Below are 15,294 nucleotides of genomic sequence, written 5' to 3'. Positions count from 1 at the left end.
AAGCTGTATTCATGGAATTTTGGAATCTGAGATTAGAGACAAGAGCATCCCATTCTTTCTCTGTCTTCGGGCAGGACCAGATGTGAAATATCCTGCTTGAAACAAATGGGAGTGCAGCAGGAGTGGGGGCTGCTCAGACACAGCTCTGAGCAGTGTCCTGGGAATCAAAGCAGCTGGGTGCTTTAGCCTAGAGATCAGAGCAGAGTGAGGGCTGAGAAGAGGAGCGAGCTCACTTGTCTTGGGAGGTCCCCAGGGTTGGATGTGGAATATGTGTCCTGAAGTTCTGGGCAGAAATTGCAATGTCCATCTCTCTTACCTGTAAGTTCGATCTTTGAGCCCACGAGTACTTTCTGGACACATTCCGGGCAGCAAGAGTTTGGGGAGATGGGGTTGGGATTAGCTTTTAGTAGATGATAAAGCTTAGGCCAAAATAATCAACCTGGTTCTTCTTTTTTCACTGCATTCGAATGGAAAGAGCGCTAGACTGCGAGTCAGGACAGCTGCCTGGACTCCCAGCTCTCCTACTCACTAGCTATATGGCTTTGTAGAGATCATTTTACTGTCTGAGCTGCAGTTTCCTTCTCTAAAAGAAAATGGAATAATGAACTCTGTCCACGTTATGTGAAAGCAGCTCATGAATCCTGCCGTGCTCTGTGGGTGAGGGCCTCGCTCAAGAGTGCTGTTGGGAGAAGCCTTCAGGTGCAGTTCCTCGGCTCCCTGGACACTCAGCTGGGGGCTCATGGGTCCCGGGGAGGGCTCCGGATGCAGGGGGCAGTGATGGCCAAGGCCCTTGGGGGCTCTCTGTTGGGGCCACTCACAGCAGGGATGCAGATTTTCAATATCAGCACCCCCTCTCCCAGCATCTGGAGAAAGAGCCTTGCCACTGACTCCAAGCAGGCTCTAGATGATCAGCTGATGATGAAATTTACATCTGAGCCAGTTCCCTTGAGATCTCACCCATGATTCCATTTTGGAACCTTTCCCATCCCCCTCATTTCCTTCCCAAACCTCTTCTCTCAGTGGGAAAGGGTATCATCTCCCTCCAGGGTACCCGGGAAATTCCCATAGAAACGTCCTCAGGGCTTTTCCACCGGGGAACATTGGGCAGCCCCTCCTCCTGGTTCCAGCAGCTCTTAGAGAATTGAGATTGACTCTGCAGGTGGGTGATGCAGGGAGGCCTAAGTATGTGTGTGAAGGTGACTCCAAACCTCCTGGGTCCCAGAAGCTCTCGGGCAGCTCAGGGAGGAGGACCTGGACAGCAGAAAGCACATAGATAAAGAGAGAAGAGGAAGCATTCCTCCAGCGACTCCTCCCACTTATTTTCCAAGCAGATCTTTGGCCCTGGCCTTGCCTGGCCCAGCACTTGTCAGGGTCCCAGGGCTGGGCTTGAGCTGAGCAAAATAATGAAAATGGTGATAAACAAATCAAAAAGCAACTCATACTTGTGTAACTCTTTCAAAGACTCATATATATAGTATCTCAGTAGATCTTCACAAGTGGGTATGGCACAAACCATCTCCATTTATAGATGAGAAAACCGAGCTTCAGAGAGTCTACTTGAATAGCTCATGATTTCAGAGCTGGTACAATGAATATTCAAGCCTATATTCTCTTTTGTTGGGTATGTTTTTTCAACCTAGATAACAGACAGAAAGAAAATGATGTTTATTCAGGAATGGGAATTGCAATGGGAATACATCCAACTAAGAAGTGTAATGCAGGTTTGGGAAACAATGTTTTTTCTCTCCTTTTTTTTTTTCTAGAAAAATCATGTTTATTTGGGGGGAATAGAGCATTGCAATGGGGCTACATGTCTACATGTTTCCTAGTAAACTATGTGCATATTGGGAAAAAAGAAGACAAATGTTGTTAAAGGAAAAATGAGGAAGATCACATAATTGTTTGGAGATAATTATCCTTGGCTACAAGGATCAATAACAGGGGTGGCACCTGTCTGAGGCTGGACAGGAAGCTGCCGGGCAGCTTCCCTCACAAAAATATTTGTGTGTGTGTGTGTGTAAGGTTGTGACGGCTTTTGTGCAAGGTTGTGGTTTTTGCAGGGTTTTTGTGATAGTTCTGATTGGGCATTTGTGCAAGACAACCCTCCCTTCTCAACCTTCCCTGGCTCTATTTGTTAAGGTTTTTGTTTTTGTTTTTGAGACGGAGTCACTCAGGCTGGAGTGTAGTGGCACAATCTTGGCTCACTGCAACCTCCATCTCCTGGGTTCAAGGAATTCTCCTGACTCAGCCTCCTGAGTAGCTGGGATTACAGGCATGTGCCACCATGCTTGGCTAATTTTTTTTTTTGTATTTTTAGTGGAGGGGTTTCACCATGTTGGCCAGGCTGATCTTGAACTCCTGACCTCAGGTGATCCACCCACCTTGGCCTCCCAAAGTGCTGGGATTACAGGCTTCAGCCCCCACGCCCGGCCTTCTTAAGGTTTTTTTAACACAAGGGACTCCGTTTTGATGCCGGAAACTTTCCCAGTTTCCCTGCCAGGTACAGAGCAGGGAGTGGGCACAGTCAGGAAGTAAAGGTGAAAGGAACATCAGGAGCCCAAGAGGGTCGAAGGCTCCCAGCTAGAGGTGATCTTAGTGAGACAGGGTGGGGAGCATTCAGCAGCCAGAGCAGAGAGAAAAATAATATGATTCTGGCAAAGGGGGCTGGGCCCTGGCATGGAGCATTTTAGGGAATGCGTGAATCAGAGAGGTGGGAGGCTGTGGCCCCCGGGCAATGGCACACCAAGGTGGAGGACAATGGGACTGACTGCCCTCACCAACCCCCGGGAGTGTTATCACTAACCTTGTCTAGAATTGCTGGAGCATGGTGATAATAAATAATACACTCACTCTTAGTCGCTTTTATGATTGTTTTGAAATTCTCTTGTGACGATGCCACTTCCCTTCACCCCTGGCAGGAAACTGACCATGGGGCACTGCATATTCCTCTTTCTTCTTCTTTTTTTAAGAGACAGGGTCTCACTCTGTTGCCCAGTTGGTATGGTGGTGTGATCATGACTCACTGCAGCCTTGACCTCCAGTGCTCAAGCGATCCTCTCACCTCAGACCCCCAAATAGCTGGGATTATAGATGCACACCACCATGCCCAGCTAATTTTGTATATTTTTTGTAAAGATGGGGTCTCACTATGTTGCCCAGGCTGGTCTTGAACTTCTGGGCTCCAGCAGTCCTCCCATCTCAGCAACCCAAAATGCTGGGATTACAGGTGTGAGCCACTGCACCCGGCCCTGCGCTGTGTATTTCTGCAATGCCTCCACGCTAGTCATGAGCTGGTGCTTCCTGGGCACTGTCTACTGTCTCCAGATGTTTTCTAGACTGGTGCCCTCTTTCTTCCTTAGTAGGGAGCACCATGGTACCTCAGTCCTGCATGGTACCATTGCAGGCAGTTGAGGTGACGTGCCTAGAGTCATAGACACGGTCAGTGCATGGGTGAGGAAACCCCCGACTCCCAGACCTGGGCTTTGCTCATGAGCCACGCGACCTCCTAGCAGGCAGGTGTGAGGCTGCTAAGGGAAGGGTGCTTCTGGGAGAGGGGTGCTGCTGTGACTGGGAAGACAGCATGGCTGTGGGAACTCTCTCCCTAATGGGTGGGCCACAGACTCTCCTGTCCATTAATGGGTACATCTAGGAACAGGTCCTTCTAACTGTTAGTGAATCTGAGCCTATGGGGCACTGGAGGTGGCTGTCCTGGTCCGTCGTGCCATTGACATGGCGCAGCGGGAAGATAATTCGGCAAGAATTAGAAGGCAAAACCCACTTCCAAATAACAGCAGCAGCAGCAGCAGTGACAGCTACTACCTGCTGAGTGCTTATTTACTGGTTACTACTCATCGAGCACTTGCTATTTGCCAGCCGCCAGGCTCAGTACTTTTTAAGCTCACTTAATCCTCCCAACAGTCCTGTGAATTAACTTCTCTTATTATCCCTGTCTTAGGGAAGAGCACATTGAAGCTGACAGAGGTTAAATGACTCGTTCATAACCATCCAGCTAATCAGTGGCTCAGGAAGAATCAGGTTTGAGATCCAGCTGTTCAATACTAAAGCCCACTCACAACCAGCCCATGGTCCTGCGCCCATGGATGACATTTGGGTGGCATCCCAGGCCCCTGTTCCCAGGACAGGCAGCCAGCGGCCCTGGGAGCAGCATGTGCTCCCTGCCTGCCCTGTCCCTACTGCCTCTCATGCACTCTGTCATCGGATATTTCTTGAATCCCACACCAGGTGTCCTGCAGGCACAGGTCAGGATGCTGCCTCGGCTAAGTGGGTAGAGGGGTATGGAGAACGAGTTCTTAGCCATGGTGGTTTGCCATGGGCTGAGCAGAAAGTCAGCATACCCTGGGCCAGCACAACCCAGTATTTATTTGTAATTACTCTGTGTATCCTCCAAAGAGTCTGCTTTACGTGAGACAGAGAGGACTAAGAAGGAGAGCGAGAATGAGGGTGAGGGATCTTCATGGCTTAGACACTTGCCTAAGCAGCATTTCCTTTAGAGAAACGAAGGGGAAACATCATGTTCTTCCTCAATGAAGATGTGGAGCATTGCATTACTTTCCATTTTCCTTTGAAAGACATTGAGAGAAGAATAGATTTTGTCCTAAAATGAACCTCTTGCTGCTTCCAGAATAACTAAGGCTTCTGAGCCCACAGCCGGGAATTGCAGAACTGGGAGGGATTTTAGATTCCCCTAGAGCAAAGGTGAAGAAAAGCACAAGTACCTTCAGTAATATTAGGCTGGGTCTCCTGAGGGGCTTTTTAAATTTTAATTTTTGGGACAGGGTCTTGGTGTCTCACCCAGGCTGTGCACAGTGGTGCGATCATGGTTCACTGCAGCCTCAGTCTCCCTAGGCTCAAGTGATCCCCCCACCTCAGCCTCCTGAGTAGCTGGGAGTACCGGTGCGAGCCACCACACCTGGCTAAGTTTTGTATTTTTTGTAGATACGGGGTTTCGCCATGTTGCCCAGGCTGGCCTTAAACGCCTGTGCTCAAGCAACCCGCCCCACTTTGGAGTTCCAAAGTGCTGGGATTGCAGGCATGAACCATTGCACTCAGCCCCAAGGGGCTTTTATATTTGGGCCTGGCTCACAGTTCTTAGCATTTGAGATGAAAAAAAACCCAGCAAATAGAAGTTCAGAAACTTGATTTGGCTGCATTCCCTAGAAGCCATTTAGGTTGTGGTTACCAAGCCCACAAGACATCTGCTTGTAAAGTCAGAAAGCCACTGATTTCTGGTGTGTGTGAAGGGCGCATTCTACACAGAACACCTGCTCAGTGTCAGGAGGCCCAGCTGCAGCTGCAGATGACAGGGCCTCGTGAGTGTACACGGAGAGGGTGTAAGGCTTTCGATATTCTGCCAAATCCAATAAATGCCTTTCCCTACTCCAGGGAGGTTTTGGTCTGTGAAACAGACCTGAGACACCAGCAACATTTGTACTCCTTCTGCCCTTTTCCAGGCCCATTGAAGGCCATCAAGATACAGGATGCACCTGTCAGGACTCAGGTTGGAGCCGGCCAGGAACCCGGGAGTCAGCTTGCCCCTGAGGTTGTGGGAGGAAAAGCACCATCAAATGCAGCCCAAGACTTTGATTCAAGGTCTTTTATCCCTCTGGGAGTGAGCTAACTCCAGGGCAGTTGAAAGAAAGGTCAGTTTCTTCTGCAGCTTCTCCTTCTCAGTTCCTCTCTTGTCTAGCTCCCCAGTTGAGCAGAGCTGAGCAGTGCTAACCTCTGGGGGAAACCAGACAGAAGCTAGAGATCTGCCCAGATACTGGGAAGGGAATTTCTCAGACGAGGTTCAACCTGTCAGGTCCTGTCAAAGTCCCAGGCTATGAGCTTAAGGATCCCTGCCTCATGGTCTGGTTTGAAGGGAGAATTTCTCCTGACATCCTGACCCATGCTTTTCTAACCTGACTCCACATCTCCAGAAAGTTGCAGTTCACCTCTTCCCCTTCCTGTTCCAGCAGTGCTCTGAGAGAGACTGAGGCTTCATGTTACAGATCAGGAAGCAGAAAGGGAGTGGCTAGATCTGTGTTTGAATCCCAGTTTTGCACACTGATGAGTTGTGTGGTCCTGGGAAAATGTCTTGCCTGCTCTGAATGTTAGTTTTTACACCTGTACTTTAGTTATGAAAGATTTTACACTATCAGGTCCCCTGATGGGTTGGCAATTAGTTGAGTAATCTGCTTCAATATTTTTTTTTCGAGACGGAGTCTTGCTTTGTCACCCAGGCTAGAGTGCAGTAGTGCCATCTCGGCTCACTGCAACCTCTGCTTCCTGGGTTCAAGCGATTCTCCTGCTTCAGCATCCCAAGTAGCTGGGATTACAGGCACCTGCCACCACGCCGGCTAATTTTTGTATTTTTAGTAGAGATGGAATTTCATCATATTCGCCAGGCTGGTCTTGAACTCCTGACCTCGTGATCTGCCCGCCTTGGCCTCCCAAAGTTACAGGCATGAACCACTGCACCCAGCCAATTTGCTCCATTTTTTTTTTTTTTAATTGAGTCAGAGTCTCGCTCTGTCGCCCAGGCTGGATGGAGTGCAGTGGTGTGATCTCGGCTCACTGCAAGCTCCGCCTCCCGGGTTCACGCCATTCTCTGTCTCAACCTCCGGAATAGCTGGGACTACAGGTGCCCGCCACCACACCTGGCTAATTTTTTGTATTTTTAGTAGAGATGGGGTTTCACTGTGTTAGCCAGGAAGGTCTCGATTTCCTGACCTCGTGATCTGCCCACCTCGGCCTCCCAAAGTGCTGGGATTACAGGCGTGAGCCACCGCGCCCGGCCAATTTGCTCCAATTTTAGAGAATAAGATTGGAAGACTTCCTTACATACAACCTCAGGAATCAGGGCGAGGAATCCGTCTGAACACCTCATGCTCACAGTCAATTGCTCCTGTATTGCACACTCGTCCTGGCTCCAGCCTGAGTTAAGAAGCCATGACGTAGGCTGGGCGCAGTGGCTCATGCCTGTAATCCCAGCACTTTGGGAGGTCGAGGCTGGTGGATCACATGAGGTCAGGGGCTCAAGACCAGCCTGGCCAACACAGTGAAACCCCTTCTCTACTAAAAATACAAAAAAATTAGTTGGGCGTGGTAGCCCTTGCCCGTAGTCCCAGCTACTCAGGAGGCTGAGGCAGGAAAATTGCTTGAACCTGGGAGATGGAGGGTGCAGTGAGCCAAGATCGCACCACTGCACTGCAGCCTGGCGACAGAGAGAGACTCCATCTCAAATAATAAAAAAAAGAAGCCATAACTGAGGTCTAGAATACTGTCATTGTCCCTTCAGCATGTGGCCATTGGCATTGCCTGCTTAAAGCCCTAACTGTGAGGGTTGACACGGCTTGTGAAATATGCTGCAATATGAAGCAAACAGGTATCTTTCGGAGGGAGCTTAAGGAACTGCTACTCCCATCAACTCTGTGCGATGGAATTGCTTTTGTCCTCAGAAGCAGATGACTGGGCTAAGAAGAGCTGGGACATCTCATAATTTGAGAAAAAAGCTGTCCGTGTGCCCAAACCAAAGCATGAGCAGATAAAGAAGGCACTATTGTCCCAACAGGTTGACTCCAGGATTTCCTGCCTGATCGGGTCAGAAGCTCTCTGCTGGTGCTAGCGGAGAAGGCCTGAGCAGCAGAGGCTTCCACCTAGATTTTGTGGGGATAACACACCACCTGGATCCGATAGGTGGAGCTCACTATTGCTCGATGGTCGGGGGAAAGAAGGCAGGGATTTTAGCTTCTATACCGCTGTGGCTGACCATACTTTCCAATAGGCCAGGCCTGAACCTCAGGGTCTGCCTGTGACCCACCAGCCATGCCATGCTCAGTCCCATCTGCTGGGATGTCTGGGCATGAGCCCAGCACAGTGGGTGGTTATCGTGGAGATGGGAGACATGTGCTCCCTGCCAAAGGCCAATTTCAGGAAACTGATGAGACCTCTGCTCTTATTCGGGATCTCTGAACATCCAATGGTAGGCACAGCTAGTCTTGCTAACAGAATCCTTCCTTTCTTAGGGTCTGACACCATCTCAGTGATGGTGGACATCATAATGATCTCGGGGGACACAACACGACCTGGTTCTGTTGTGCAGAAGTTGATTGCTCTTCTCAGGTCCCCTCACTTCCAGACCAATGACCAGAGGGAGAACTTGAACTGGTTTCTAGAAGGGCTCCACAGAGGCAATAATACAACAGCGCCCTCTCCTTTTCACTCCTCTCCTCCCACTTGCTCATTCCACTAAAAATGGTTGTTTCCAGCATGGTTTTTGGAGTTCTTGAGATGCAAAATCAGGAACTGGGTAGTAAGAGGAGTCTGACGTTTGTTGAACAAAACTGAGCTTCTGCATACGTGGATCTTGAAAGGCAGAGATGCTGGCTTTTGGAAAAGTGCTGTGGCTCCAGATCTGAACCCTTTAATGTAACTTGACAGACACAGGATGGGGAGTCCTCAGTGATTATTATTTGACAGCTGAGTACTTTTGAAAATATGTGATTTGGCCAGTTGCGGTGTGTCTACCTGTAATCCCAGCACTTTGGAAGGTCGAGGTGGATGGATCACCTGAGGTCAGGAGTTCGAGACCAGCCCAGCTAGTTTTTGTATTTTTGTAGAGATGAAGTTTCACCATGTTGAAACTTCCCAAACTCGGCTTCCCAAAGTGCTGGGATTACAGGCATGAGCCACCACACCTGGCCAGATTTCTTGGTTTCAAGTAACAGACATTAACTCTGGATGTCTTAAGCATACAGAGAGTGTACTGGGAATACATCTTACCCCCACAGAATAGATGTGAGACGTGCCCATAAAGCAAGGGGGCTCTGCAGGGCTGTTCTGTCCAATCATGGCCCTGAAACAGTTTGCTGCACCGGGACGAACTGATATCTCAATGGCACCCATGTGATTCTGTCATTCACCCCAGTAAAATTTCTGGGGATATAGGTCTCTAAGCCTAAATTGTGGACCCTCCTCATGGCTGCCCTGGGACTTGGAGAGTGAGATTGACACCTGTGGCCCCCTCAGAGACGCTGCCCACTGACTCAAAGTCCACACCCAGTGGGCTACAGGATCAATACATTATGCTGTTTGTGTGTGATAATTTAGTATTCTTGTTTCTTGTGTGGGTTTTCAGCAAAAGTAATTGTAAATGTTTCAGTCCTCTCTGAATGCTGCTGGAGAGAGTTGTGTCTTTTCTGCACCCCACTGTCAAACTTAGAGCAGCATCTCCACCAGGCTGGAGTGACCATGGCCTTAGAAACTGCAAGAAAAGGGTTGGAGTTTTTGGCTTTTTTGAGCATTAGATCCTTTTGACATCTGGTGAAAGAATATCTGCTTTTTCCCTTCGCCCAGTTTTCTCTTTTATTTTCTATTTTTATGTTAATTTCATTGCATTGATATTGTTTTGTGAACTTTTGCAATGTCCTTCCCTGTTTTTTTTTTTTTTTTTTGATAAGGGGTTGGTTTGAAATGAGCACGTGCAGGTGGTCTGATGCCACAGGACCACTGTAGACACACTCACAGACCCGAAGCGATCAGCTGAAGCATGATACCCTCGGAGGCTCGCCTCGTGCACCATGATGATCTCTGATATTTCTTGTTTGCTGGAATTTGGGTGATTGATGTTGAGGCTGGGCTCTGAGCATTCGGCTCACCCCTGCTTAGCATTCGGTGCAGACTTTCAGAGTGTGCCTGCCAGGCACGTTTGTGGAGAAGGGAGATCCGAAACTCAGCTACCCTTCTCTTTTCTTAGTAGAGAATGAGGAGGGTCTCAATGCAGACCCGAGGCCTCTGCCTCCAGGTGGGAACCCTGGAGTGGAGGGTGAGGACGTGCTGTTGGACAGTGCTGCCTTCAGACAGCTGCAGGTTTGGAATGGGTGTATGGTCCAGTGTATCACCGCAGTGGTGAAAGAAGCATGTTCGGTGTGTGGGATTTTAGGGTGACACCGATCGTGACTCATGAAAGCCACTGAGTACAGAGCCATGAAAGCAACTTGGCAACCAGAAGCATGATGGCTTTAAACCACAGGATGAGCACTGAGGGTCTTGCCATTAGGGGGGTCTAGTTGGATTCTTGCCTCCTCATTGGAACCACAATCTAGCTTGATTCCCATGCTTACTAACGGAGAGGTGGTGCAACTTTACACTCAAGACACTGCGTGCAGACTCTGTGGATTTAAACCTGGGACTAACTCTTGTCGTGTGACCTTGGAAAATATTCTTCATCTGCAAAATGGGAGAAATTGTAGATTTTATTGTGTGGAGTAAGTTCCCTAATAGATGTAAACTACTCAAATGTGTGACTGGTGTGTGGTTAGCTTTTGTTTCTATGGCCAGAATATATCATCCCTTGGGCCTGTGAACTTGTATTAATCAATAGAATTTGAATTATTATTATTATTTTTTGAGGCGGAATCTCACTCTGTTGTCCAGGCTGGAGTGCAGTGTCGTGATCTCTTCTCAATGCAACCTCCGTCTCCCGGGTTCAAGCAATTCTCCTGCCTCAGCCTCCTGAGTAGCTAGGATTACATGCACCCACCACACCCGGCAGATTTTTGTATTTTTAGTAGAGATGAGGTTTCACCATGTTGGCCAGGCTGGTCACAAACTCCTGACCTCAAGTGATCTGCTCACCTTAGCCTCCCAAAGTGTTGGGATTACAGGTGGGCAGGCGTGAGCCGCTGCGCCTGGCCTGAATTTGAATTTGAAAGAGGAATGAGTGATTGGAGATGGGAGGGTAGGAAAAATAACAGGGGATGCATTTCATGGCCGTGCTGCCTTTACAAAATGTTTCTGGAATTTTGCCAGTAAATTGTCAGAATGTGGTCCTCATTTCTGTGCACGGCTCACTTACGAGCTCTAAGATCCTGACACACAGATGAGGAGCTTAGTACTTTGAGCCATTCACATATCCTTTTAATGAACCCATGGATCTTTGGCTTGCAGGGGTTGAAAACGTGTCATATTTTTACAGCAAGACAGAATATTGTGGCAGAACGCAATCCACCTGTATCCTGGCGGACACCCGAAGAAACATACGGCTTTCTGGCTAGTGCAGGTGCGAACTTTGACTCCATCATTCCCAAACATACCTTTTCCTGAAGCGGGGAGAGACCACAGAAAAGAAAAATCAATCTTAATGAGGCTGGGAGAAATCCTAGGCTTGCCATCACCTCCTGGTGGATGGCTTGTTCGTTGTGATTTACCTCACCTCTTATCACAACTCAGCAAGGCAGATAAAGCTCAGGGTAGCCAGAGGCATTGGAGGGGAGATAGGAATCTGGGTGGCTGCACGATCTGTGTGCACAATGACATCCACCCCCCTCCCCGGTGCCCTGGCAGATCTTCCAGCTGCAGCAACAGCAGAGCAGGGCAGGAGCTGGGGTCCGCTCACCATGCCCCTAACATGCTGGCCCATCTGATATTGGTGTCCTGTTGCTGGGCTTATAGTTAGAGGGTTTTTTAAGCATCTCAATATTTGGGAACACCCACTTTTATGTTCAGACCCATGCCCACTGTCTTACCTGAAGGCAGTAAGATCACCAGGAAGAAGAGTAATGAAGAAAGACAGAGGTTCATGGCCGAAGAGGGCACAGAGTTGGAACTCCCAGTGGTGGCTGCCTGGGAGGCTCCTTTATAGAGCCAGGCTGGGCTGAGTGGGGCTGGACCCTGGCCTCACTCTTCCTGGAGGGGCAGACTGAGGAGATCACAGGGTTCTGCAGAATTCGAGGAAGAAAAGGCCCTGGCCTTTCAGTGCTACCTCCTTTTCTACAAACCGCGGGAAAACAAGAGACTCAGCTAAGGCTGTCACGTTTCCTGATAGCAGAACAGGAGAAAAGACCAGGATCCCCATGCCTAAGCCTGAGCACTTTCCCTCTGCCTTCAAATGTACTTTGATATAAACATGGCAGTGAAAATATCTGCTCTGTCTCTCCTTTCCTCTGGAGCACCACTGAAAGCTCAGGAGCACAGAGAAAGGGTGTTATGAAACACAGGCTGAATTTAAGCCTGGAAAGACAGTTCCAACACACGGAGTCTCTCAAGTTGTCAACCAGTGGCCTGGCCAAGAGAAGGTATGGGCTCAGAACTAGTGGAGAAGGGACAGCTTCCTTGTCTAGCGGCTGACTTATTTACCTGGCTGAAGGCAGATACTGCAAAAAAAAAAAAAGTCCTGGAAAAGTTCACTGATGGACTTTGTTCTCCAAATGGCTGGTATGAAATGTTGGCTAGGATTAGGGGACTCTGAAGGTTCTAGGAGAGATTTCTTTTTTGGAGTTGAGGAGGTGAAACTCTCCCTTAGAAGAGTCGGTTCAGTGCTGTGTTCAAGGTTGGACGCACAGTGTCCAGAGTGGAGCCAGACTGGGCTTCTCTGGAATGACAGAGACTCAGCCCTGGAGAAGGGCCCTTAGGCCTGTCCCTCTTGGGGTGATGAGGGATGTCGGAGAGTGAAGATGACACTAACTTTGATTTTGTTCTGACCCTGAAGGCAGGCTTTTACGCAGGCAGCCAACGACCACAGGGCTGTGTGTGGTGTGTCAGTGGAGCATGGCGTTCCTGGCTACACTCTGCTTTGCAGGCCTACACCCTCAGATGCATTATTTAGCATCTCAGCCTCAAGATCTCCTCAAAAAGTGCATTGGAATGTTTTGCGTGGTTTTTTTTCAGGATGAAATGAGATACAGCTTATAAAATGCTTTGCATGCACACTGCCATACAGTAGGTACTCAATATTATTATTATTATTGTTTTTTGAGACAGTCTTGCTCATCACCCAGGGTGGAGTGCAATGGCCCAAACTCGGCTTACTGCAACCTCCACCTCCTGGGTTCAAACGATTCTCCTGCCTCAGCCTCCGAAGTAGCTGGGACTACAGGTGCCCACCACCACGCCTGGCTAATTTTTGTATTTTTAGTAGAGATGGGGTTTTGCCATGTTGGCCAGGCTGGTCTGGAACTCCTGACCTCAGGGGATCCACTTGCCTCAGCCTTCCAAAGTGCTGGGATGACAGGCATGAGCCACCCCACCCAGCCAATACAGTAAGCACACATATTCTTAATTTTCTGGTTCTTGCTTACTAATCTTTCCCTACTCCCAGGTCATAAAACTATTTCCTATATTATCTTTCTTTTTTCTTTATTATTTTTCTTTCTCATTTAGCTCTATAACCACCTGTGATGATTTCTGTGTATGGTGTAAATTAGGGGTCCTATTTAGTTTTCTTTTCCCCTATGGAAAACCAATTGTTTCAAGACCAAAAATTATTGAAAAGATTGTTGTTTCTCTACTGTCTAGCTGTGCCACCTTTGTTTTAAATCAGGTTCCACATATGCGTGAGTCTGATGCTGGGAACCTTAATCTGTTCTATTGTTCTATTTGTCTATACTTGCACTAATGCCATGCTGTCTTACTACTATAGCTTCATAATAAGTTAATAAACTTTTAAATAAGATCTATCTATCTATCATCTATCTATCTATCTATCTATCTATCTATGAGTCTGTCTCCAACAGAGCCAAATCTTCTCACTTATCTTTTCTGTGTGTGTGAGTGTCTTGGCTATTTTTGGTTCTTTTCATTTCCATACAGATTTTAGAATCAGATGGTCAAATTCCCCCAAACAACAGTTCATTATGCTGTTAGTCTTGATTTTTCTCTTTTGTGATGTACAACCTCCTGAATGCCTGTGGGCTGTTGTATTTGTGGATTGAATACATCTTGTATTCATGCTGTAATGAACACTTTACATGAAATAAAGTTGGAAAAGATTCTGCTTCCTAGAAAACAGTAAAATCCCAAGGACCTGTCTCCCCATCCCATGAATCTCTTTGGCTGTGAATAGCATCAGTGGTATCTGTAATTTCCTCAGTGGCTTGGCTGCAGTTGCTAATGGAAGCCATGGTGAGGCTTTGCTGGGGATAGGGATGCCAGGTTGGCCAGTCCTCAAGCCCTTGTAGTGATAATGACAGACAATGCATACTTGACCTTGGGTCACTGGATGGTGTATGTGGGCACCAGTGTTAGCAGGTCCAGGTGGGTGAACTCCAGGCAGATTTCTTGGTACTGGCAGTGGCAGTGGAGGGCTGGATGAGTGGGTAGGTTCTCAGGTCCCTGGGCAGCATGAATGGTGTGAGTGAGGGTAGCAGTGGTGCAGGATAACACTCAGGCTCCCAGGTGCACTTCCTAATGTTAGTGGTGGCTATGATGGGCTTGGCAGGCTAGTCTCTAGGCTCCTAGGCAACACATGTGGGTGGCTGTGGTTGGTGGTGTTGGCAGCAGGCTAGGTGGGCCCATCTTCAGGTCCCTAGGAGGAGTGTACAAGGACCAGAGATGGTGGAATGGATCGGGTAATTCCTAGTCTTCAGATGGGGCGCTCAGTATCTGGGGGCATGACGTCAAGGCTTTGGTGGCATGCAGGAGTGTAGCCTGTAGTAGGTGGGGCTGAGCGATCTGTGGTGGTGAGTGGAGAGCCTGACCTCAGAGGTTGTGCTAGAGCACAGCAATCCTGCTGCTGGTATGGGTAAGGTTGCTCTCAACTGTCCCTTGCAAGGAACTCTCAGGCTCTGGGAGTTCACACTTCATTTCCAGCAGTAGCAGTAGCTGCCATGGTGTATATGGGGAGGGAGCCTGTATTCGGAACACAAACGAAAGCACAGAGGATGTGCTTCTGATAGGGATGAGGTTGGTGATCACAGCCCTAAGCAGAAAATTCTCAGGCTCTGAGTAGTGCTTGCTTCAGCTCCTGGCTGCAGTGTTGTTCAGGGCAGCGGAGGGATCCTGCCTTCTGCGTGTGAGCTCAAGCACAAAGGCCTTGCTACTGGTCAGGGAGTGGTTGCTATTCACAGACCCAGACAAGCAGCTCCTGGGTTCACTCGCATTGGCTGCCAGTAGCAGCAGCAGCAGCTGTAGTGTTGTGCATGGGAGTGAAGGAAGAGACCCCACCTTCTGTGTATGGGCTGGAGCACAGGGGCTGTACTGCTAGTGAGGGCACAGATCCAGAGAGGCAGCTCTCAGACCAACTTGTTTTGACTCCTGGCGGGACCAGCAGCTGCTGCAGTGGCCTAGGGGGTGAGCCCAAGCATAGATGTCATTCTACTGGGGGGGGCAGGGTTGCTTCTTACAGTCCCAGACGGGAGCTGTCAGGCTCTGGAAAGCTCACAGTAGGGCTCCCTTTGTCCCCGCGAGAGTCTCCTGGGTGCACTGCACCATCCTTTCCCCAGGGAGTAGTACTCCACTTGGGCTAAAGTGCTGAGGACTCTGTAGCATCACTGGGTTCAGCCAGTGCTGAGCCAC

At 48.9% G+C, this 15,294-nt stretch overlaps 2 protein-coding genes across 2 annotated transcripts in view; both read right to left on the bottom strand.

The window, feature by feature from the left end:
- LOC106634351 (uncharacterized) overlaps positions 1-15,294 on the bottom strand; it is a 133,784-nt gene that overhangs the window by 80,146 nt on the left and 38,344 nt on the right. The gene's annotated exons all lie outside the window — the stretch shown is intronic.
- LOC117978163 (defensin beta 136) lies at positions 10,877-13,700 on the bottom strand. The gene has a single exon (XM_063606540.1). The coding sequence runs from the start codon at positions 11,092-11,094 to the stop codon at positions 10,921-10,923; it is 174 nt and encodes a 57-aa protein (XP_063462610.1). The 5' UTR covers positions 11,095-13,700; the 3' UTR covers positions 10,877-10,920.

Source organism: Pan paniscus, chromosome 7 (genome assembly GCF_029289425.2).
Source record: "Pan paniscus chromosome 7, NHGRI_mPanPan1-v2.0_pri, whole genome shotgun sequence".
Lineage (NCBI taxonomy): Eukaryota > Metazoa > Chordata > Mammalia > Primates > Hominidae > Pan > Pan paniscus.
Note: the sequence above shows the minus strand (reverse complement) of the source record. Positions and strands in the feature narration are given on the sequence as shown.